Source organism: Sodiomyces alkalinus, assembly GCF_003711515.1.
Source record: "Sodiomyces alkalinus F11 unplaced genomic scaffold SODALscaffold_1, whole genome shotgun sequence".
NCBI lineage: Eukaryota > Fungi > Ascomycota > Sordariomycetes > Glomerellales > Plectosphaerellaceae > Sodiomyces > Sodiomyces alkalinus.
In genome coordinates, this window is record NW_021167079.1 from 6995483 (window position 1) to 7017068 (window position 21586).

Sequence of the window (21586 nt, forward strand, 5' to 3'; positions counted from 1 at the left end):
CCTCCTTTGCCCCTATTTCTAATCCGAAATGAGTAATCAACCCATGAGGAAAGACTGGTTTGCTTATTAATAAGCCAAGGGTCCAGAGAAATTACCCCACCATGAAGATTCCGATCGCGGGGCAAATGAGACGAGAAAAGTACGTTGTAACTCGGTACAAAAAGTCGACACTTGCTCCCCTGTTGCTTGTACCCCGATCTTCGCATTTCTTCAATAACGTACGGTACGTGTAGAAGCAATTTGGCATCAGCGCAGGGACGTTTCTGGTACATTTCGCGATACACCAAACCGAACAGGGGGGTCTTTGTTTTCTTTCCCCTTCCATCCCTCGCCGATCCTACCCACAGGCATTCTAGGCCGTGGGCGACAACGCGAAAAACACCGCGAAGCTGTTTTCGTCGACGATTCGACAGACCCTACGTTCCAGCGTGGGTGGATTGTCCCTGGCAGCTGCAGCGACCACTCTCAAGAAGAACACGGCGAAACCTATAGAATTGGGTGCGAGCGCAAGAAAGATGCATAGCAAGGTTGTCAGTACGTTGGCTGATTCTGATGCTGATTCTTCCCCATGCTCTGTCGCAACGATGGAGGAGGGGAGGCGTCGAGCAGGGAGGGGAAAAGGAAGACTGACACAAGCGGCACAATAGTTATCGGCTCCGGGCCTGCTGCCCATACCGCTGCGGTCTACCTGGCTCGTGCGGAGCTGAAGCGTAAGCGCGTCCTATTTCTTTTCTTTCCTTCGGGTGGTTTTTTTTTATGTTTATTCTCCCGTTTATCACCCAAGCCTTGCATCCTCAAACCCACTACGGGAAATTCACTTCACAGCGCTGACTTCGCCCCTCCACCAACAGCCGTCCTATATGAAGGCTTCCTCGCCAACGGCATCGCGGCCGGCGGTCAACTTACGACGACGACCGATGTCGAGAACTTCCCCGGTTTCCCCGACGGCATCATGGGCCAGGAGCTCATGGACAAGATGCGGCAGCAGTCCCTGCGCTTCGGCACGGAGATCGTCACGGAGACGGTGTCCAAGCTAGACCTCTCGTCGCGGCCGTTCAAGTACTCGCTCGAGTGGTCGCCGGACGAGACGCACACGGCGGACGCGATCATCCTGGCGACGGGCGCCTCGGCGCGGCGGCTGGGGATCGCGGGCGAGGACAAGTACTGGCAGAGCGGCATCTCGGCGTGCGCGGTGTGCGACGGCGCCGTGCCCATCTACCGCAACAAGCCGCTCGTGGTGGTGGGCGGCGGCGACTCGGCGGCGGAGGAGGCGCTGTTCCTGACCAAGTACGGCAGCCACGTCACGGTGCTCGTGCGGCGCACCGTGCTCCGCGCCAGCGCCATCATGGCCAAGCGGCTGCTGGCCCACCCCAAGGTCACGGTGCGGTTCAACGCCGCGGCCAAGGAGGCCCAGGGCAACGAGCAGGGCCTCATGACCCACCTTGTCGTCAAGGACACCGTCACGGGCCAGGAGGAGACGCTCGAGGCCAACGGGCTCTTTTACGCCATTGGGCACGAGCCCGCCACGCAGCTGGTGAAGGGGCAGATTGAGACGGACTCGGAGGGCTACGTCATCACCAAGCCCGGGACGCCGCTCACGAACATTGAGGGCGTGTTTGCGGCCGGGGATGTGCAGGATAAGCGGTACAGGCAGGCCATTACCAGTGCAGGTGCGTTTTCCATCCATTTTACCCCTCTTGTCGCAGCCGTCACAAAACACTAATCAAATGAACGCTACAGGTTCTGGATGCCAGGCTGCGTTGGATGCCGAAAAGTACGTCACTGAGCTGTACGACCCGAGCGTCCAGGCGGAGTTGAACGGGAAGAAGGAGTGACTAGCAGCACCCAATCTATAACGTTCAAGCGGACTGCGGACCATATAGAAGGTAGAAAAACGGGGGGGGGGGGGGGGGGGGGGGGGAGGGGGAAGAAGACGGAGGACGCTAGAGACGCATCTCGAAGACTAACTTGGTTGAAGCGACGTCTCAATGTTGGATTCAACCAGTCAAGTTGGATTGCAAATAGATATGGTAGGCATCAAACAGACAAGCAACGTTCACCTCTGTTCAGGACGGCTTCCTGGTGTCAAGTCTGTGAGTGGGGCAAGAGCAGTCAGACCCCGGAAGCATCCAATAAGTCTGGGTACCCCTGTTTGCTTCAGGTGCCGTAGTCTTGAATCAAACAAGCTAAGGACCGCCCGGGCGTTTGTCGTGATGTCAGAACACAAATAAGGTACGCGCGGAATTATATATGTATTTATCTAAGTGAAGTTCGTGGTACTTCACGGGGATATCTGACTATTAGGAAAAATAAGGGGAAATAAGTGTGGATATATAGGATCGAGGTACCTACTCCACACGTCTAATATAATATGCTTTATCACACCTCAATAAGGTGTGGCTATGGGCATCTGACATATCCAATAAGGCTGGGTACCCTTGTTTGCTTCAGGTGCCATATTCTTGAATCAAACGAGCTAGGGCCGCCCGGGCGTTTGAGCAGAACAGCCATATATAAGCAGGTAAGCCCCCCTCCGCTCGTCCTAAACGTCTTTCTTCTATTTCCTCCCAAACTCACTTCGTCTCTCGTCTCAAGACCGAACACACACAAATCACTTTCTCACTGTCCCTCGAAGACTTGCAAGATGAGCGGCAACAACGGCAATTCGTACACGCGCTCCGGTGTGAACAGCGAGGTTCGTGTCCCTTCCCAATAGACAGATGTATCTGCATGCATCAAAATCATCTCATGTATTGACGAGAGAGGATAACAGGGCAACTCGTACCGGGTCGGGGCCCCCAGCGAGTCCAACTCCAACCCGTACCATTACTCGAACCAGTGAGTGACCCGTCATTTAACGTCTTGACGTCTTTACATATCGTTGCCCGACTTGGCTGACATTGTTTGGTTCTTGGAACGCCAGGAACGGTTCCTATTATTACAACAATCCCAACAACAGCACTTACTATGACAGCGGCACGGGGTACTCGCGGTACACTGCCCCCAGTGGCAATGTCAGGGAGTCCTACAGCGGTGGCAGCCAGGGCAGCAAGAAGTCAGAAGCAAGGCATCCATATGTGTCTGGTGTAAGATCATCAGATGCAGGACAAGGGCCGCCGTCGGAAGTTTGGGTATTTGTCGGGCTCGTTGTTGACTTAAGAAAGCCCCGTGAGGGCGAAAGGGGTGAAGCAGAAAGAGACAAGAATAATATTATCAGGACTTCTGCCACTGAAGCAGTAAATCGGAAGGGTTGCACTTAGCCCTATGTGATCGGTCTGTGAGCTGCTCCTTTTTCTGGATGTCGATATTCCCCTTTCCCCTGGAGCGTAAGTCAAGTGGAAGGCCTGGAAAGGGGTGGAGCATTTCTGGGTGCCTGGGCTAGGCTGGTTACCTTAGCCTTCCTTCCGTCTTGCCCCCCCTTTCCCCTGCCTACCTTTGCCTGCCTGAGGGAGTGTTTGAGGCAGGTAGCTGGGTAGCTTGTTCTGGGCAGACATTTCAGATTCTGAAAGGAAAGAGCAACGGAAGTAGTCACCTCCCCATCTCATTTAGACCATAGATCAGGTGCCCATGCTCATGGTAGCTACCTACCTAAAATACCTTAGATATGGTTTGAAATCACCTGCCTTGGGAAGGTAGGCAATATCAAACATACAGGCCGAAGGGCATTTCCCCACACCTCTCAGAAGACACCAGAAACCATCTTCACCACCCCAAACATAAACCCGTCTTTCCAACTCGTTGAGTGGATCCGAAAAGAAACCAACAAGTATGCCGGATTCACCATACCGTTGGCCACCCGGCCAGCTTGTGGAAACGCCGAAGAACCGTCAGGTAAGAATGGGACTGGCCCTATTCAGACCCCCCCGGACTCGTCTTAACATCTCTCCCAGAAACCGCGTTCAACCCCGGCCAGCGCGCCGCAGGGAATGACCTGGACGCCGTTTTCCCCGGCCTCCAATGGAGAACGTAGCACTAGAACTAAGACTCCCCGAGTCAAGAACGACCCTGCCGACGACTGGGTGGCGCGCAAGAAAGACCGCCATAGGCTTGAAGCCTGGCTCGACACGGCGGCCACGGGGAATCATGGCAGGCAAGTCAACCCAGTCGAGAAGGAGTCGGCACGCAAGGGAACATCGACGGCTGCCATAAGAGAGAGACTAATGCATAGCGTGTCGAACAGTAGGGACGATCATCATGTCTACTCTGGCGACGTCAACATGTACGACGAAGTAGGCAAACCATCCCTCAAGGAAGAATACGAGTCTGCACCCGTACCCGCCTTGCCATCCCACCTAGACCCATCTTCACAGGAACAGTTTGGAGAAACCGAGGCCACCTTGCCTTCCTACCTGCAACCAGCCTTCCGAGAGCAGTTTCAGGAAGTCGAGTGGGCGATCGAGGCTCTGCGCAGGGAGCACGCGGTGCGTAGCGAGGCCAAAGAAGCGGGTCGGAATGTGAATGTGCCATCGTCTCGGGGGAACCAGGTGCGCAGGCCCAGGGGAGGGAGGCCCTCTCAGGATGTTCGCGGCTACCGTCCTGTGCGCACGGGTGTTACTTTTCATCTTCGTGGAAGTGAAAGTTACGGGTCGGGTATGTCCGGCCTGTCGGGTGCGGGTTCCGGCGGATTCAAGCGCGATTCCTCCATGGACGGGGGCTATTACTAGTGCTCATGCGGACGAGATGTTGGGGAGGAATAAGAAACCTCTTGGGCTTGATCGCAAAGAGAGACGATAGCTCGTCACAGTGTCACTAGTGTATATCAAGCAGGGAATTCGGGCAGAGATCCTCGGGCACGTGGGGGTGTCTTTGCTTCTCGGACATACGTTGTAGTGTGCAAATCAGATAGGGGGTCAATGAGACCTGGTGATAAAAATGGTCATGAGAACAAGTGACGAGTTGACTGAGAAAGGATACGAATGTGGCTTTAAAGCGAGGTCGTGAGGTCGCAAAAAAAGAGGGTAAAAAAAGGAGAGAAAAAAGGAGAGAAAAAAGAAGAAAGGAGACCAAAAAAAGTCTCTCCGACGGGGAATTGAACCCCGGTCTCCAGCGTGACAAGCTGGCATACTAGCCACTATACGATCGGAGATACGTGTTTTGCTTAGTTGATGATGGTAGCGATGTTTAGACTAGCTATATAGTGACGGTTACGTTATGGAACCAGATGCACGTTAACTACGGAGTTAAGACTCAGGGTATTACTGGAAGCGGGGATTTACTGGCAACAATTCCATTCAATGTTGTCTACGGGACCATTCTGTCACATGCAGCCTTCTCCGCACTTTGACTTTCTTAGACCTTCCCCTTACCCGTGCCATGCCCCACTTATTCTGGTTCGTTTGGCACTCACCAATATAAGTGGGGCGTGGCACGGGTAGTCGTAGCAATCATCTACACTAGATGGCGATAGTTTTGGACGTCGAGGCGCATTGCCACGCGAATGATGCAAAAGAAGGGGGATTTATATACCGCTGATAGGTGGATGATGTTCGACCTCGGTGACTCCCAATCGGATGACGTCACTTCCCTGTGCACCTTCCCTGGGTTCTCTGAATGATGTCCGGGAAGGCGAAGTACGGATACTCCGTAATTACGTGTAGTTCGCTGTGAGGTAAGTTGTGTGGTGGTGTACACGTAGATCTCTGGTGACGACACTCCTCAAGGGCATTGCGTATTCTACGTGTACGTACTTGACCTAAGGTACTTAAATTAAGCCCTTCTCGGATTCCAATGTTCTGGTCCCCCCGCTTCCCCCCTTGCCCCTTCACAACAACATCTCCAACCTCAAGGACAACCATCACGACCAGCCTCAATAAACATCGAGACCACTCTTCTACCAAGAACACAAACATACAAAACAAAAAGAAAGAATAAAATAAAAACCTTCTTCATCATGACCGACAAGAACAAGACCGAAACCGACACAGGCGTCACCGGCGCCGCCAAGTTCGTAACCTCGACGGTCGGTAACACGGTGGGTGGTGTCTCGCGCACCGCTGGCAACGTCACGGGCGCCGCCACCCGCGGCGTGGGCGACACCGTCAGCAGCGTCACCGGTTCGGCGGGCCGCCCCGTCGGCGACGCTCTCGGGAATATCGGCACCGGCGTCGAGAACGCCGCTAACGCTGCCGGCGAGGGCGTGGAGGGTGCCGGGCAGTGGAAGAAGTCTGAGAAGTAATCAGCCACGAACCGGAAAAATGAAAGGAATGGCAATGGCCGACGGTTTGGGGAGGTTCTCTTTGGTTTTCAGTTTCAGTGTATCTGAGGAAACATTGCCGTCATTTCATGGCAACGTGTTGCTGTACAATTAGCTACCGCCCTTTTTAATTCCACCTTCTGGGACCTTCCGCCCTTGTCCGCAATCTCCAAACGACCTCTCGCTTTACTCATGGTGACATTGTGGGGGTATACATACACAGCATCCGTGATTGTACAACATTATATAGTACAGCACCGTATTTCAGAGAGAGGAAGCACGCATCTCTCTCGCCTACTTCCGTCTCTTGAACTGAAGGTGATATGTCTCCAAAGCTTCGTTCGAGATACGACCTGGCCCTCCCGCAAACTCATCCACACCCTTGTTGTTTTTGGGGAACGCGATCACATCCCGCACCGAGCTCGCGCCGCTGAGCACGGCCACGAAGCGGTCGAATCCCAACGCGAAGCCGGCGTGCGGCGGACACCCGGCCCGCAGCGCCTTGAGGAGGTGCGAGAACTCGGCCATCTTGGTGTCGCCCAGCCCCAGGATGTCGCGCAACACGTACTCCTGCATCTTCGCCACGTGGATACGCCGGCTGCCGCCCCCGAGCTCGACGCCGTTGAGGACGAGGTCGTAGTGGTCCGCCCTTGCCCGGAGCGGGTCGGCGAAGAGCAGGTCCACGTCCTCGGGGCCCAGCGGCGCCGTGAAAGGGTGGTGCGTCGCCGAGAACCCGGCCGACCCGCCCTGTCCCACGTCGACTTCCTCGTCCGGCGTGAACATGGGGAAGTCGGTCACCCAGAGGAACCGGAAGCGGGCGTCGTCTCGTTCGACCAGCCCGGCCTCGACGGCCGCCTGGTAGAGCGCCACCCGGAACTCCCCGAGCTTGGTCCACCCGCCCTGGTGCGGTCGGTTCCGGCGCGCTTGGAACACGACCATGTCGCCGTCCTGCAGATCCGAGAGGCCCGACGACGGGGTGGCGGCTTCTTGGAGGGCGCGGAGGCCGTCGGGCCCGAGGGCCGAGAACCCTTGCAACGGCTTGCTCGAGTCGTACGCGAGAGCCTGCGGCGCTCCGTCGGGGTTCTGGTGGAAGCTCTTGTGCAGGGTTTCCATGAAGCCCCGGAGGAAGTTTTGGGCCTCTCCCCGGTCGACGTCTTCGTGCAAGCTAAGCTTCCAGGCCTCCACTATCGGCGATTCCAAGTGTGATATCATGCCGACAAAGTCGGGGCTCAGGTTCTCGTCGACCCGCAGGATCGTGTTGGGGATGCGGAGGTCCGGCTTGTCGGAGCCATACAAGGTCATGCAGTCCTCGTATGTCATCCTCGGGAAAGGCGTGGAGATGCGCGGGTATTCGGAGACCTTGTCGGAGGTGGCAGGAGTAGACGAGTTGTCATCCAAAGACTGCTGCGCTGTCCTCTTGACCGGGGTAAAAGAGGTCCCGTCGTCCCTGAGGACGTATTCGCCCCTCATGGCGTCCCAGGCGCGCTGCACGACCTTTTCCACATCCCCCATGATGGTCTCCCCCGTGGCGAATGACCGCTCAAGATCCATCTGCGTGAACTCGGGCTGCCTGTCCGCGCGGTGGTCCTCGTCGCGATAGCACCTCGCAAACTGGTAGTACCCCCCCAGGCCGGACGCCATCAGCACCTGCTTATACTGCTGCGGGCTCTGCGGCAGGGCGTAAGCGTAGCCGGCGCGGCGGGTCGGGACGAGAAACTCGCGGGCGCCCTCCGACGTGGACTTGAAGAGCGTCGGCGTCTCGACGTCCAGGTACCCCAACCCGTTCATCGTCTCGCTCAGCGACGACTTGAGGAAGGCGCGGAACCGCAGCGCCTCTTTGAGCTTGTCGTGAAATCGCAGCTGCAGGTGCCGCGCCTCGGCGGGGAAGACGGCGTCGGAAGACACGATGATGTCCTTGGGGAATGGGTTGAGGTAGCGGATGGAGGAGATTTCCATGTCGAACCTGGCGGGTGATGATGAGTCCGTCATGGCCCCGACAGCTAGGACGGCGCTATAAGGTTGGATCTTACGCAGAGCGTCGGCTAGGTCGGCGCCCTTTGCGCAGATCTGGCCCTGGTACTCGCCGTTGTTCAATTCGAGGTTGGCGAACGCCAGGTCCTTGGAGACTTTCCTGATCTTCCCTATGAAGCCGTATACCACCACTTCGGTCTCGCCCGGTTTCCAGCGCTCTCTCGGAGACATCGTTGGGAAGAAGACTGTAAATTTTTAATTTTTTTTGTGCCGGTGGCATTCGGTCAGCCGCTATCCGGGTGAAGGGAGGCTGGAAAGGTGTGTGTTTGTGTGTACTGACGGAGATCTTTGAACTCGCTCGATAGTTCGTCGGGGGACAGCTCCTTTGGCTTGTTCGAGGAGTAGGGACGACGGGCGTGGCGCGTCAACGTGGCAGTCGGTAGATTCCATGGCTGCAGCAATAATGGTGATAGAAGCTGTTGTCGAGGATTCGATGCTCGGGATAGGAGTCCTCGACAGGCACAGCAGCGTCGCAACATTCGAGCGTGTGATGGGCCCTCTGCGCCAGGCCAGCCGAGTCAAGGTTGGCTTGAAGATTGAAGATCCTTTTTGTAGTTGTAACAGGTTGCCAATGAGTGACAGTGGACTCGATGGCGTTGAAAGTCGGGCAATGTCGATTCGTAAGATCCTTTTTTTTTTTTCTTTTTTTCTTCTTCTTTTTCTTCTTTTTTTTTCTGGCTTCGTCGCGAATTCAATCCAAGCTTTTAGGTCGGGTACCCATTTGCCAAGACGCTGCTAATCGATAACGCTGATAAGATTCCAAGAACCTGGAAGCGTCATCATACTGGGTACGTATCGGGGAAGCTTCGATCTCAAGCTGCAGCCCCTCCAAGCTTGTGCGGGGCCGGCCCCCAGTTCAGTGATACCTACAACGTAGAGCTGCTACGCTGTAGGTTCTCCCCCCTGCCTTCACCAAGGTACCCACTACCCACTCCACGTCTGCCCTTCGTCTTCCATTACCCCTCCTCCGTCCAACCTGCCATAATCCTCTGCACTCGATACCCGAGGGATCAAAGGATCACATACTCCAACTCGGATAGCGTTGTTAACTTGTTCCCTTTGTCCACCATTGGCTGCTGCATGTCCATCATGTCGTCGAGAGAGGTCCGAAAACCCGGCAAGCAAGGCACCTGGTATCTTGGTGATGCGAACAGGCTCTCGGATCAGCTAGAAGGATTTCTCGGGGATGTCCCTAATCAAATCGACGGCTCCGATGTTCCTATTCCCCGTGCCAGGGTCATAATGGCACCGTCAGTTCCAACCTGCCAGGTCCCTTTGGAGCGGCTGAGCTACGTGCCGTTGCATCGAGTGCTAACCAGGGGTATGGGCTACAGGCATGCTGGCTACAGCTATTCGGGCCCGACAGCGGCGTGGGCTTACAAGAGCCTCGATCTCAGCCAAGCCAAGCGTGTCTTCCTCCTCGGACCGTCACACACGTTCTATCTCCGGGGATGTGCCTTGACGAGCTTCAAAAAATATGGGACCCCGTGGGGAAACCTGGAGGTGGATCAGGAGATCACGGAGAAGTTGAGACGAGACCACGATATCCCCGACATCCCCTCTTCCAACGACAACAGGGAGCACTCGCTCGAGATGCATCTGCCGTTCCTCTGGGTGTCGCTCCTCAACGCCTTCGGCTCGCCCGATAAGTTCCCCACCCTCGTGCCTATTCTGGTGGGGGACAACGACAAAGCCGGCGAGCGCGAGGCGGGGTCCTGGCTCCTGCCCTACCTCCGCGAACCGTCCAACGCCTTCATTGTCAGCTCCGACTTTTGTCACTGGGGAGACCACTTCAGCTACAGGCCCTACAGCCCGGAAGCCAAGGCGGACAGCACCCTGCGTCAGCTCTCCCACCGCTCCGTGCCCAGCGGCAAGCCCATCCACGAGACCATCAAGGTGCTGGACGATCTGGCCATCGAAGCCATCAAGTCGGGCAAGTACGAGCAGTTCTACGACAACTTGGCCGCCACCAAAAACACCGTATGTGGACGCCATCCGATCGGGGTCACGATGGCCGCTTTGGAGGCCCTGGCGGCCGAGCGGGGTGCGGGCGAGGACGAATGCAGGTTCAAGTTCATTCGCTATGATCGTAGCAACCTTGTCGAAGAGCCGGACGACTTCAGCGTGAGCTACGTGTCGGCCTACGCTGTTGTTTGATGTTTGATGAGGGATGTCTCTTTCTCTTTCTGCTATATTTGCTATTGCGTGTTTGGGAAATCGGGGTCCCTCTTTATAAGCGAGTAAATGATTAGTAAGCGATTGCCCGGATGTGATCTCTGAGCGGTAGCGGGCCGCCAATTCCACCGATACAACATATCTGGGTGCCCGTTGTTACTCGTGCCACGCCCCACTTATTTGTTGGCGCCTTTTTCCGTTTCGGACTTCGTCCTTCGTGCATCGATTACTAAGACGCAGGTGCATAATAATATAAATTCATAACTTCATGAAAAATGTCAGGTCTCTGTCTATGGATTTGTATCTAGTGTCCATGCTCTCCGCATCACGTCATTAACGCTTTTTGCAGCTGCATATCCTTCTGACGCATATCCAAGACGAATTGCAACCAGTTCCGTCATTGGACAGGAATCCGGGAACCCGGGAACCCGGGACAAATCCCGGGTTCCCGGCTCCGAGCCTCCGGTGACTAAAGCGGGAGGCTCCGGTGCATGATCCTTGGCCTCGTACAGTAAAACACACACGCTGTATGTTCAACAATCACGGCAAATGAAAGGCGACCTTCGAGGGCTGGTGAAACCCAGAGCTCCATAACCTGCCAATATCCTGCTGCAGTGCTGCTCGGTGCTCACTTGTCTGGGAAGGGGGCCAAGTTCCAACTGCCAAGGGCTAGGCCCACAGTTGCATTTCCCAAACCAGCAACCGGATCTCAGATCTCCGAAAACTGGTTTCCAATAGAAGCCTTCGATATCGGCTAAAATGGTTGAACTTGCCTCCCCACGGCATTGGATTCGTTACTCGCCAGCATGTCGGCAGATAATAATCGAGCGTTCGCGGGGATTATCTCGGCCCTTCAACTTGACGTCTATCCCAACATGATACCCTCCGAGATATATGCCGTAATAGGCAAGACTTTGTTGTGGCCGGAGTGCGCTTCCTTCATATGGATCAATGAGATGATGAGATCACGAGGTTCCCGGTACCGCGTTTCTGCGAATGCCGGTTGATACAGACTGCGGCCGGAAGCGTCGAAGCGAGTCAAGCGACCCATGGTTCGGAGCACCATCCTACCAGGTCATCCCCCCTGGGGAGACCCCATCTAAAAGGCGAGGAAGACTTGGCGAGGGGAAAGTACATAAAAGGTGCCTGCGCTTCGCTGATCACGAAAACCTGGGTACGATTCTCGCGATCGTCGTGCCAAGTCCGGGGTTAATCTTATAAAGATCTTCAGTCGATCATCTCCTCCAGCACACGAAACACGTGAGAAGAAGAAGGAAAAGATGCGATCTGCCCTCGCCCTCCTTGCCGCCGGCCTCGCCGCCACGAGCTGCGCTTCGGCCATTCCCGAGCTGGAGCCGCGCCAGTCGGCCAACCCTTTCGCCGGCCGTTCGCTCTACATCAACCCCAACTATAGCGCCTCCCTCGAGCAGACGCGCCTGGCCTTCGTCTCCCGCGGCGACACCGCCAACGCCAACAAGGTGCAGTATGTGCAGAACCACGTCGGCACCTTCGTCTGGGTCGCCAATATCTACCTGCTCCGCCGGATCGACGAGGCTATCCAGAACGCCCGTGCCGCCCAGGCCCGTGGCGAGGGGCAGCAGATCGTCGGCCTGGTCCTCTACAACCTGCCGGACCGCGACTGCAGCGCCGGCGAGTCGGCCGGTGAGCTGTCTCTAAACCAGAACGGCCTGAACCGGTACAGGTCGGAGTACGTGAACCCCTTCGCTGAGAAGCTGAAGGCGGCGTCCGACCTCCAGTTCGCCGTCGTGATGGAGCCCGATGCGCTCGGCAACATGGTCACCGCGCAGAGCCAGCCGTTCTGCGCCAACGCCCGCATTCCTCACCAGGACGGCATTGCCTATGCCATCCAGCAGATGCAGGCTAGCAACATCCACCTTTACTTGGATGTGTCTCACGGTGGATGGCTTGGATGGTCGGACAACCTCGGACCCAGTACGTCTTTACGTCTTTTATCTGTGCCTGTTTTTTTTTTTTTTTTTTTTTTTTTTTTGCCTTGTCCACGAAAACTAACAATGTCATACAGCCGCCGATGAGGTCGGCAGGATCCTGCAGAAGGCCGGCGGTAACAACCGCATCCGTGGTTACTCGACCAACGTGTCGAACTACAACGCCTACATGACCAACAACCCGCCTCCTTTCACCGAGGGCAACCCCTCCGCCGACGAGTCTCGCTATGCGACTTCCCTCGGCGGCGCCCTGGCCCAGCGCGGCCTCCCCACCAAGTTCATCGTCGACCAAGGCCGCGTCGCGATCGACGGTGCCCGAGAGACCGGGGGCGAGTGGTGCAACGTCGAGGCCGGCTTCGGCCAACCCTTCATCACGAACACCCAGAACTCCAACGTCGATGCCGTCCTGTGGATCAAGCCCGGCGGCGAGTCCGACGGACAGTGCGGCATGCAGGGTGCGCCCATCGCCGGCGCCTGGTTCGACGAGTACGCCCAGATGCTCACAAGGAATGCGCATTCCGATATCGTGGGTGGCGGCCCTCCTCCTAGCAACCCGCCTCCTAGCAACCCGCCCCCCACCAACCCTCCTCCCACCAACCCTCCTCCTACCAACCCTCCCCCTACCAATCCTCCTCCTTCCGGCAGCTGCTCGGCTATGTGGGGTCAGTGCGGTGGCCAGGGCTGGAACGGCCCGACCTGCTGCTCGCAGGGCACCTGCAGTGAGCAGAACCCCTGGTACTCCCAGTGCATCTAAGCCTCTAAAGTCTAAAGGGCTACGAAACTCGAGGGGCGAAAGATGCCGGTTTTTTTCAAGATGTATATGTGAACTGAGCATCAGAAGGATATCTGTACATAGCTGCAAAGATGTCTGTCATGACATTGGAGAACATATGCAATCTGAACTCATTGCGGTCAAGAATCTTTAGTGAGTCGAATGTGATTAATGAAGTGATGCCTGTGATTCGGGTGCCTCTGACACCTGTGACCTGATGGATCAGAGCTAAATCCAACGGAAGGAAACGGCTTAACGGCTTCATTCCGAGTCCCCACTCGGCGACTCCTGAGGCATTATGCCGGAAACCGCTAATTAGTCTTAGCGCCAAACCATTGCCGTTCGCCGGATGGATTGCCACGGGCCCACTCTAGTCCCGGACGGCCCGGACGGTGTACCGGGATACACCGATAGTGGACCACGGTCCACCACCAGCACCTCAAGCAGCAGCTCTACTTAATGCAGGGAATCTGAATGTATACGAAGCGGTTCACCTTTCCCCCCTGCTAGAGGCAGCAGGGTGGCATGCCCTACCTGCGACGATTCCTTGCGGCCGCCGAGATCAACCCGTAAGATCTACCTTACTCTCAGTGGCGCGGATATCCCGTGCCAATTGGCACGTGTTTTGGCATCCTGGCTGCCTTCTTCAGTGAGCTCGAGTATATAAGAGACCCTTCGAGCTATCCTCCTCTATGGGGAGCCGCGAGGGCGCGCTTGTTGGTACGTCGTCGCATAGGTGTGTAAGCAGCAATATGGGCCACGAATGGTAGTTGCGAAAGTCCAAAAAGATTGTGCCTGATATTGATGTCGGAGATTCGTTGAAAGCGATGTAAATGGTGCCTTGTAAGTTCTCTGTGGCCGTGTGATGAATTCTGGACGAGGGTTTGATCAGAGTTGTGGGAGAGAAAAGAGAGGGAAAAAAGAAATGAAAATAAAAATAAAGGGAATAAACAGGAATGACGTGTGGCTATTGTCCCTAAGGTACGAAGGCCTTCGTGCTGATTTGGCTTATCTAAGACGAAAGAAAGTGGGGTTGGTTTGGGCCAAGGCCGCATGCTGCATTGTGCATCATAGGTACGTACCTACCTTGAATGTCCACTTCACAATTTTTGGCCTAGCCATTGGGTAACCCCCTTGTTTCCGAGTTTCTTCCTTCCGCGTCTCTTCCTCAACGCGTCTCCTCGTCAACGTCGTTCTTGCATCAAGGTAGCTGTTAGCACTCTTTCTTTCTCAAGGGAACCCATTCTAATAGATTTTCACAAGCGAACTACCAGTCTCCCGTCGAAAAAAAAATAGAAAAAAATAGAGTAACCATGACGGCCCGACGCCCGATCAACATCGACCTTTCCGACGATTCCGATTCCGAAGGGGAGGAGAATGACGCCGTTGAAGAGGCCGGGTTCTTTGATCTCGAGGCCCACGAAGACGACGATCGCAGCTACGATTCCGACGCGGCGTCCGGCTCGAGTGTCACCTCCGATGGAACAGGCGCGCAATTCCACCTATTCGGGAAGCTACCCGCTGAGCTGCGGAACCACATCTGGTCCTTCTTCTGCCCGGACCTCGCCCGCAGACCTCGTCTGCTCATTTTCTTCTTGGAGAGCTGCGAGGGACGTGCCGGATGGAGTCCCGACGCGTCCATGGCTCTAGTGTATACAACGAATTTGACCCGTTGCCTGATGGCCACGCACCACGAGAGCCGCGCACTGGCCCTGAGGCGATTTCCCGACTCTCTCAAGTTCAAGAGCCACGATGAGGACGCCTACGTTCGCTTCAACAAGGAGACGGACATTGTCTACCTCAGCATTCACTCCATCACGAACCGTCAGATGTTTAGTCCGGATTCCATGACGGTTCTTCCTGGCTTCACCGACCAGGTTGCCAACCTGGCGGTTGAACTTGGCGAATTAGACAGGCACGAACTCATTGTTCCTCACTCCACTTCGTACTTCCTCCACCGGCACTTTTTATCCGCCTTCACCGAACTCAAGACCTTTTACACCTCTGTCGACTACCAGGATGTTTCCACCGCCAAGGCACTGTGGGCTGTCTCCCCCGACCATACCGAGCGCTTCATGGTTCCCTTTGAGCAAGGAGAATACGGCATGTCTATCGACTACATTTACCGGTGGCATAAAGCAGACGTTCCTTGCGAGTTTGAAGGACCCTGCAACGCGTTGAGCGATGGCCCGATGAGCGTCAGCGGTTCAGAGAGGTTGATCTGGCACATTCAGGTGCTACTGGAGATCGCGGGCTTGCCCTCCCGCGCCGACTGCCTGCGTCGCGTCAAGCACCTGCCCATGATGTTCTTCTCCCACAGATCGTACGAGGCGGAGTTGAAGTACCGGCATGACGTGGTGGCAGCCGGTGGAGAGCTCTCAGACTCGGACGACGGCTGGGGCTTGCCGACCGGCGACGAGTTGGCATACGCCGATGGGGAGTTCACGGATGGGGATGAGTCCGAGACCGACGGCGGCTATGGCTTGCCCACCGACGACCAGTTGGGATACGCCGATGAGGAAGCCACGGATTGGGACGAATACGAGAGCGAGGGTATCGACGACGGCAGCATTCATGATGATGAACTCGAAACAGACGACGACGGCGTGTACGAACCCGGCTTGTCCGCCCCGGTCGTCGACCTTACCTCCGACGGGGATCCCGACAACCACTACCAGGGCTTCTCGCCGCTTCGGGGCAGCGGTGGAAGCGACGACGCATCAGATGATTCCAGCCATGCCGGTGGCGATTCGGAAGGTGGCGCACCTGCCACGTTGCCGTTTCGACGGCCGGCTAAGCGTCCCCTCGTAATAGACGACAGCGATGAGGACGAAGAGACAATAGGAGATGCCAACAACGCTGATGGAGCTGTGGAGGACGACGTGCCTGCTGCGCCTGCTGCGTCGCGACCTCGAAGGATGGCCAGCCGCCGCCGCGTTGTGGATGACAGCGACGACAGTGACGGAGATTGACGAGCACGGACGGTTGGATGGCCTACACTACTGGTTCCCCCCTTGGATCTCTACCAATTCTGCCTTCAACGATGAAAGGCGGTGGTGGCTCAGCTCGTCAACTGTCTACGCGTGACCACCTACTTTTGCTAATGATTGCGTATTTTTGACTGCTGGCCCTTGTATTTATGGCGTTATTGCGAACCTAGGTACACACAAGGACATAAGGGAGGCAAATACACCCCGACGGATATTTCGTGCGGGGAACTAATGCGGGGGAATTGGTGCGGGGAAACACCGAGGTTTCTGTGGTGAATACGACCATGTTCGCTAGGATATCGGCCGAACTATGTGTACAAAAGACCGGTATCGCCGGCATCTTAATTACCTTCCATGGCTCCCACTCGCCTCTCCTTTTACCTGATCCGATCCCTGTGCTCTGGGTTGCTAACCCCCTTCGGATATGCAGCGCCCAGGTCCATACATCAACGCCGAGGTGTCTGGAGGCGGCTACCCCGGTTGGCTGACCCGCGCTCCCGGTCCCCTGAGAACAAGCAGGGAGGAGTACCTTAACGCCACTGACCTGTACGTGTTGCTCTTCTATCTTCCGTTTCCTCTCCTCTCTTCCCTTGCTTGTCACTATGTAAATACCCCTAGCCATGCATGTATGTATACATGATACTTCGTGAGTCAGCCTTAAATTGGGACTTTCTTACTAAGGTAGTTGTTGCCACTTGCCTGTGGCTTTTGATCCCGTTCATGTACTGTACATATTCTGTGAAGTAGCTGTACGTGTACAGTCTACCTGTTACCAAGTCACCACTCTCAGAAAGGCAAGGTGTAAGTTGTACATTAAGATTGTGATTGCTTGTGTTACTGGGCTTTCTTACACGGTACGGAGTAGGGGATAAATTATAATATGATGATAAGAGCAGGGAATGTCTAAACTCACCACAAGGTCCACGACCATCCCAGCAGTCCCTTCTGGGGCCATGGATATTTCAAGGGTCTCTTTTAGACTACGTAACTTCACAGATCTAAAGACACCCAGATACATTTGGTGGCTTGCTTTTAGTGGTTGGCAACCCCCAGCGTGGCTTGGTGGCTCAAAGCATCAACTCCAGAATACGCCGTATAGAGTGTCTATCTTGGGAATACGAGGTAACGAGAGCCTGTTTCCCGCTATGGCATTCCCGGTAACTCCACTGAAGCGACGAACGAGGTCGAGGCAAAACCAACAAGGGTAAGAAAGTACATTGAAAATTACATGTATATAAGTTATAACAACGTGGCCGACCTCGTATTATGTTGTCTTCCACCTGTCATTCATTTTGATCTCTCGTCCTCTGCAACTCTGTCTTCCCGAACAATCTCCCACCGGTCGAACTGTCGAACTGTTGTCCCGTCTGCGACTGAGACCGACGACAGCAACGAGAACGACGACATCAACCACAAGAACGATTCTGGCCGTTTCAGTGCCACCGCGCCCATGCGCGCCCTTTCCTACGCCATCGTAGGGCTCCTCGGGGCCCTGGTGGCCCTCGGCGAGATCCTCAGGCCTCTCCCCGAAAGCGCAGACCCGATGGACCTGAAGTACCAGCCATACCTCGACTTTGACCTGGACAGCTGCTATAATACGGCTGCCGTCAACATTGTGGGTAGACGGAATCGGGGGGCGACGAAGCCTAGCGGCCAAATCAGTGGCAACTGTCGCTGGCGCCAGCAGCTGTTGAACAGCAACGCGTACGCACGCCGACGATGCAATAATGGTGTGTGCGCCATTATGTGGGTTTCCCTTTTTCCCCTTTTCCCTTTTCTTCTTCTTTTTCTTCTGTCACTCTTCTGTCGGGTTATATATATATATATATTCCGTTTCTACCTATATGTGGTCGCCACTTTCCCCTGTCTCTGGCTCCTATACTAACACAACCCCCCTCTTGCTCCTTGTCCCTAGGTACGCATATTACTTCGAAAAGGACCAGAGACACCCAATAACCTTCCTACACGGTCACAACCACGACTGGGAGAACGTCGTCGTCTTCATCAAGAAGGGCAGGATCGTGCGCGTCGCGCCATCGTGCGGGAAAGACTACGTCGAGGCGCAGAACTTTGACTTCTACGTCCTGAACGGCACGCACCCCCTCGTCGTCTACCACAAGGGGTTTGGCGAGGCGCACTGCATGCGCCAGGCCCGCCGCCCGGACATCGAGCAGGTCGAGAACCACTTCGGCCACTGGTACCGCAGCCCGCTCGTCAGCTGGAACAGGTGGCCCAGCCCGGGGCTGCGGGACCTCTTACAGACATTTATAAGGGCCCAGCCCAGAATCGTCAATGGCCAGTTTGGCGATTCGCTGCACGCGGCTATCAACCAGAGGAATCCTCTGCCCGAATTCGACCCCTATCTCGACCGGGAGGGACCGCCTATCGAGGACGTTGGGGATCCTTATGATGTGGTGGAGGAGGAGGAGGAGGTGGAGGAGGAGGTGGTAGAGAAGAAGAAGAAGGGGGAGGAGGAGGAGGTAGAGGAGGTGGAGGTAGTAGAGGAGGTAGTGGTGGTAGAGCCGGAGGAGGAGGAGAAGAAGAAACCGAAGAAGAAGATAAGGAAGTTAAAGATAAAGAAGAAGAAGCCGAAGGAGGAGGAGAAGAAGAAGAAGGATGAGCTGCCGGAGGGGATAACGCATCGGAAGATGGGGAATGACACTCCGGATGCGTAACGATGGTATTCGATATCAAAGGAAGAAACCTAGAAAGAGAAGGTGAAGCGAAAAAAAAGCCAATCTTCGCAGAGAGCAACCCTGGTCTCACAATAGCAGCTTTGAGACTACAAATTTACAGTTACACGGCCTTGCACAGACGGGTGCCGTACTCGATCACCTCCCAATCCTCGGTGCCAGGTGTGGCGATGGAGTAGAAGACACCGTTGGGATCCCACTTCCGACGAATGCAGACCAACCTCTCATACACGTCGCCCCAGAAGGCCTCCTGCCAGTTTGGCTGGTAGGGATCGGCCCTGTAGAACAAGTTAGACGGCTTGCTGCTTCAAGTGGATGTTCAAGTGTACTCACTCGTTGATATACGTGAACCCCTCCGGGCCAGCCTCCCTCAACGCAGCATCGACAGTATTGGTCAGGAGATCCTGAAGCTCAGCCTTCTTCTCCAGACTGGCGTCAACCGGCACAGGGACGATGCTGATGACGAAATCGGTGCTGTTGCGCCACTTGGGGTGCGTCGCGCTGTCGGCAGCAGAAGGCCATCCGTACCCCGGGTTGAACAAGTGGCCGATCACGACGCCCGTGTACGCCAAGTCCTCGCGGGGGCTGACGACAAGCTTGAAGGCATCGACAATGTCGTCGTTGCGCGCCGCCACGTCGTCGTGCGTGAAGGCCCAGCCGCCCGTCAGCGCGAAAGCCCCGGCGCCCTCGTCCTCGAACAGATCCATGTACAGCTCGAAGAAGGAGGCGAACTGCTTGCTCGTGGCCGTAAAGGGCACGCCGGCGGCGGTCAAGTCGGCCAGGATGGGCGCGACAATGGCGTCCAGCTCTTCGCGCGTCTTGCCGATGGCCACGTAGGGCCGGATGCGCAGCGTGAAGGGCGCCACCTCGTAGTAGACGTACAGTCCGTGGTCGACGAGGTGGTTGGCGTAGCTGTGGAAGATACGCACGCCCTCCCACACCTGGTCCTCCGTCGTTCCCGGGACGGTGGCGTTGATGTACAGCTCGCCGCCGGACGCCATCTCCTCCGGGTAGGTCCGGAAGGTGGCGGAGGTGACCACGGCGTAGGTAGACGGGCCGCCGCCCTTGAGGGCGTAGAAGAGGTCGGCGTTCTCGTCGGCGTTGGCGGTGACGAACTCCCCCTCGGCCGTGATGGCGTCGAACTCGAGCGCGTTGTCGGCCACCATGCCGTGCAGCGTGGTGAGCGGGCCGTGGCCGCCGCCGCCCACGAGCCCTCCCGCGATGCCGACGGTGGGACACTCGCCCGTGACGACGGCGACGTTGTGGGCGAAGGCCTGGCGCAGGAGGTCACGCCCTTGGATGCCGGCGCCTACCCTGACGGCGCCGCCGTCGTAGTCGCCGGCGCCGGTCCACGCGTCGATGAACTGGACGTCCTTGAAGCCGAAGGTGTTGATGATGAGGGCGCCCCAGCCGGTGCTGCGGCCGATGAAGTCGTGGCCCGTGTTGCGGATCACGAGGCGGAGGTTGTTCTCGCGCGCAAAGTCGATGCTGGCCTTGATGTGGTCTGTGGTCTGGGCCTCGATCACGTAGACGCCGTAGTAGCCAAGCGTGCAGGGCTCGTTCGGGTTGTTCGTCGGCGTGCAGGTGTGGTTGGTGAAATACTTCCACAGAAGAAGAGCTTGCTGCCCGGTGCTTCATGAGAGATGTGATCAGCAAGTTCTTCCTAGGAGCAACACTTGAACTTACGACCATTCTTCATCCGCATAATTCTGCATCACATGCTGACACTCCTGTGCGTCGTACGTCTCGACCGTGCCCAGAGGCCCCTCGAAGGTGTTGTGGCAGGCGGCTTCGGGGGGGATGTGGACGTGCAGGTTCCCGTCGACGGTGTCGTTGAGGCTGCCCCAAGCATTTTGCTGCGGCCAGCATTCGTCGCCGGGATAGCACTTGCAGGCATATTCCTTCCCCTCCCAGACTCGAGTGACCGGCGAATCCTGAGCCGCGATGGGCGTGGCCGCCAAAAGGACGGCGCTCAGCGCGAGCTTGAGGGCTGTTGACAGGGGCGGCACCATGATTATTACAGTTTATCGATCAAGCTCCAAATCGTGCTGGGTGCTGAAACGGTGCAGGATGCTGAAATCCGGGGGTGGGAAGTTGCACAGGGAACAGGCAAACGAGTCGTCGAAGGATCCGGTTCCAAGAGTCCAGATGGATATGGATCATGGACCTCGCAACGTGGGCAGCAAAGGGGGGGTTTTGTACGGAGTAGCGAGGGCCGGATGACGGGAAAAGTCCATGATATGAGAGCAAATATAGCGTACCAAAGCGAATGATAATATGGTCACGTACCCGAGGCTCTCATTCCGGCTGAATGATCCGTCCAAGCATTGTAACACTGGCGAATGCATTATACGAAAATATTGGTGGGAAAACAAGGGGGTGTCGGAGCTTTCTTTCCTGCACCAGAGTCGAGACCGACGTTTCTCGTGTCGCCCTGCCGGCGCGGTAGCTGAGGGTCCGGTACTGCTTTTTTGATTACACCGTTGTAATCCATCATGCGTGGAAGTCTCCGTTCTAGGAATAGGGCTGCATTTGTTTGGCACTAGAAAAACGGGCGAAACGGGGCTAGACAGACAAGATTATAGGGGGCGGCGGGCCAGCCAGTGTCGAGCTTCGGGGGAATTCAGACTCCTTCAGTTGTATCAGTGACGACTGGTATGTATGCATTTTGACGCCTGGGACATCTCTCCCATTATCTTCACCTGATCACCCTCGCTATGATCATGTCCGTTTGTATTGCCCTCGAATGTTCGAAATTTCGCAAT

General features: G+C 56.1%; 10 protein-coding genes and 1 non-coding gene across 11 annotated transcripts; 8 read left to right on the forward strand and 3 right to left on the reverse strand.

Moving 5' to 3' along the window:
• Positions 1-170: 170 nt before the first annotated feature.
• On the forward strand, positions 171-1887 carry SODALDRAFT_327858 (thioredoxin reductase). The gene is made up of 4 exons (XM_028610539.1): positions 171-534; positions 648-710; positions 852-1670; positions 1741-1887. Exons 1-4 carry the CDS (start codon positions 516-518, stop codon positions 1833-1835), a joined length of 996 nt encoding a protein of 331 aa, XP_028471459.1. The 5' UTR covers positions 171-515; the 3' UTR covers positions 1836-1887.
• A 685-nt stretch (positions 1888-2572) lies between these two features.
• Positions 2573-3593, forward strand: SODALDRAFT_44247 (hypothetical protein). The gene is made up of 3 exons (XM_028615376.1): positions 2573-2695; positions 2774-2838; positions 2915-3593. The coding sequence occupies exons 1-3, from the start codon at positions 2645-2647 to the stop codon at positions 3258-3260; spliced, it is 462 nt and encodes a 153-aa protein (XP_028471460.1). The 5' UTR covers positions 2573-2644; the 3' UTR covers positions 3261-3593.
• A 480-nt stretch (positions 3594-4073) lies between these two features.
• On the forward strand, positions 4074-4938 carry SODALDRAFT_327860 (hypothetical protein). The gene has a single exon (XM_028610540.1). The coding sequence runs from the start codon at positions 4218-4220 to the stop codon at positions 4662-4664; it is 447 nt and encodes a 148-aa protein (XP_028471461.1). The 5' UTR covers positions 4074-4217; the 3' UTR covers positions 4665-4938.
• Positions 4939-5014: 76 nt separating this feature from the next.
• Positions 5015-5086, reverse strand: SODALDRAFT_t19. The gene has a single exon. It is a non-coding gene; the product is annotated as a tRNA-Asp (tRNA).
• Positions 5087-5622: 536 nt separating this feature from the next.
• Positions 5623-6365, forward strand: SODALDRAFT_327861 (hypothetical protein). Its single transcript, XM_028610541.1, has one exon. The coding sequence runs from the start codon at positions 5891-5893 to the stop codon at positions 6173-6175; it is 285 nt and encodes a 94-aa protein (XP_028471462.1). The 5' UTR covers positions 5623-5890; the 3' UTR covers positions 6176-6365.
• Positions 6366-6416: 51 nt separating this feature from the next.
• SODALDRAFT_348326 (aspartyl-tRNA synthetase) lies at positions 6417-8880 on the reverse strand. Its single transcript, XM_028613359.1, has 2 exons — positions 8505-8880; positions 6417-8409 (listed from the first exon to the last, which is right to left on the reverse strand). The coding sequence occupies exons 1-2, from the start codon at positions 8701-8703 to the stop codon at positions 6488-6490; spliced, it is 2121 nt and encodes a 706-aa protein (XP_028471463.1). The 5' UTR covers positions 8704-8880; the 3' UTR covers positions 6417-6487.
• A 266-nt stretch (positions 8881-9146) lies between these two features.
• On the forward strand, positions 9147-10684 carry SODALDRAFT_327863 (UPF0103-domain-containing protein). The gene has a single exon (XM_028610542.1). It carries the CDS (start codon positions 9314-9316, stop codon positions 10379-10381), a length of 1068 nt encoding a protein of 355 aa, XP_028471464.1. The 5' UTR covers positions 9147-9313; the 3' UTR covers positions 10382-10684.
• A 995-nt stretch (positions 10685-11679) lies between these two features.
• Positions 11680-13279, forward strand: SODALDRAFT_305839 (1,4-beta cellobiohydrolase; the record flags this gene model as incomplete). The annotated part of the gene is made up of 2 exons (XM_028609022.1): positions 11680-12364; positions 12444-13279. 2 exons carry the CDS (start codon positions 11680-11682, stop codon positions 13118-13120), a joined length of 1362 nt encoding a protein of 453 aa, XP_028471465.1. The 3' UTR covers positions 13121-13279.
• A 1025-nt stretch (positions 13280-14304) lies between these two features.
• SODALDRAFT_375805 (hypothetical protein) lies at positions 14305-16491 on the forward strand. The gene is made up of 2 exons (XM_028614768.1): positions 14305-14344; positions 14402-16491. The coding sequence occupies exon 2, from the start codon at positions 14452-14454 to the stop codon at positions 16108-16110; it is 1659 nt and encodes a 552-aa protein (XP_028471466.1). The 5' UTR covers positions 14305-14344; positions 14402-14451; the 3' UTR covers positions 16111-16491.
• Positions 16492-17356: 865 nt separating this feature from the next.
• Positions 17357-18803, forward strand: SODALDRAFT_355883 (NPP1-domain-containing protein; the record flags this gene model as incomplete). Its single annotated transcript, XM_028613865.1, has 2 exons — positions 17357-17874; positions 18044-18803. 2 exons carry the CDS (start codon positions 17357-17359, stop codon positions 18801-18803), a joined length of 1278 nt encoding a protein of 425 aa, XP_028471467.1.
• On the reverse strand, positions 18569-21187 carry SODALDRAFT_305841 (isoamyl alcohol oxidase). Its single transcript, XM_028609023.1, has 3 exons — positions 20508-21187; positions 19155-20453; positions 18569-19099 (listed from the first exon to the last, which is right to left on the reverse strand). The coding sequence occupies exons 1-3, from the start codon at positions 20831-20833 to the stop codon at positions 18925-18927; spliced, it is 1800 nt and encodes a 599-aa protein (XP_028471468.1). The 5' UTR covers positions 20834-21187; the 3' UTR covers positions 18569-18924.
• Between the last annotated feature and the right edge of the window lie 399 nt (positions 21188-21586).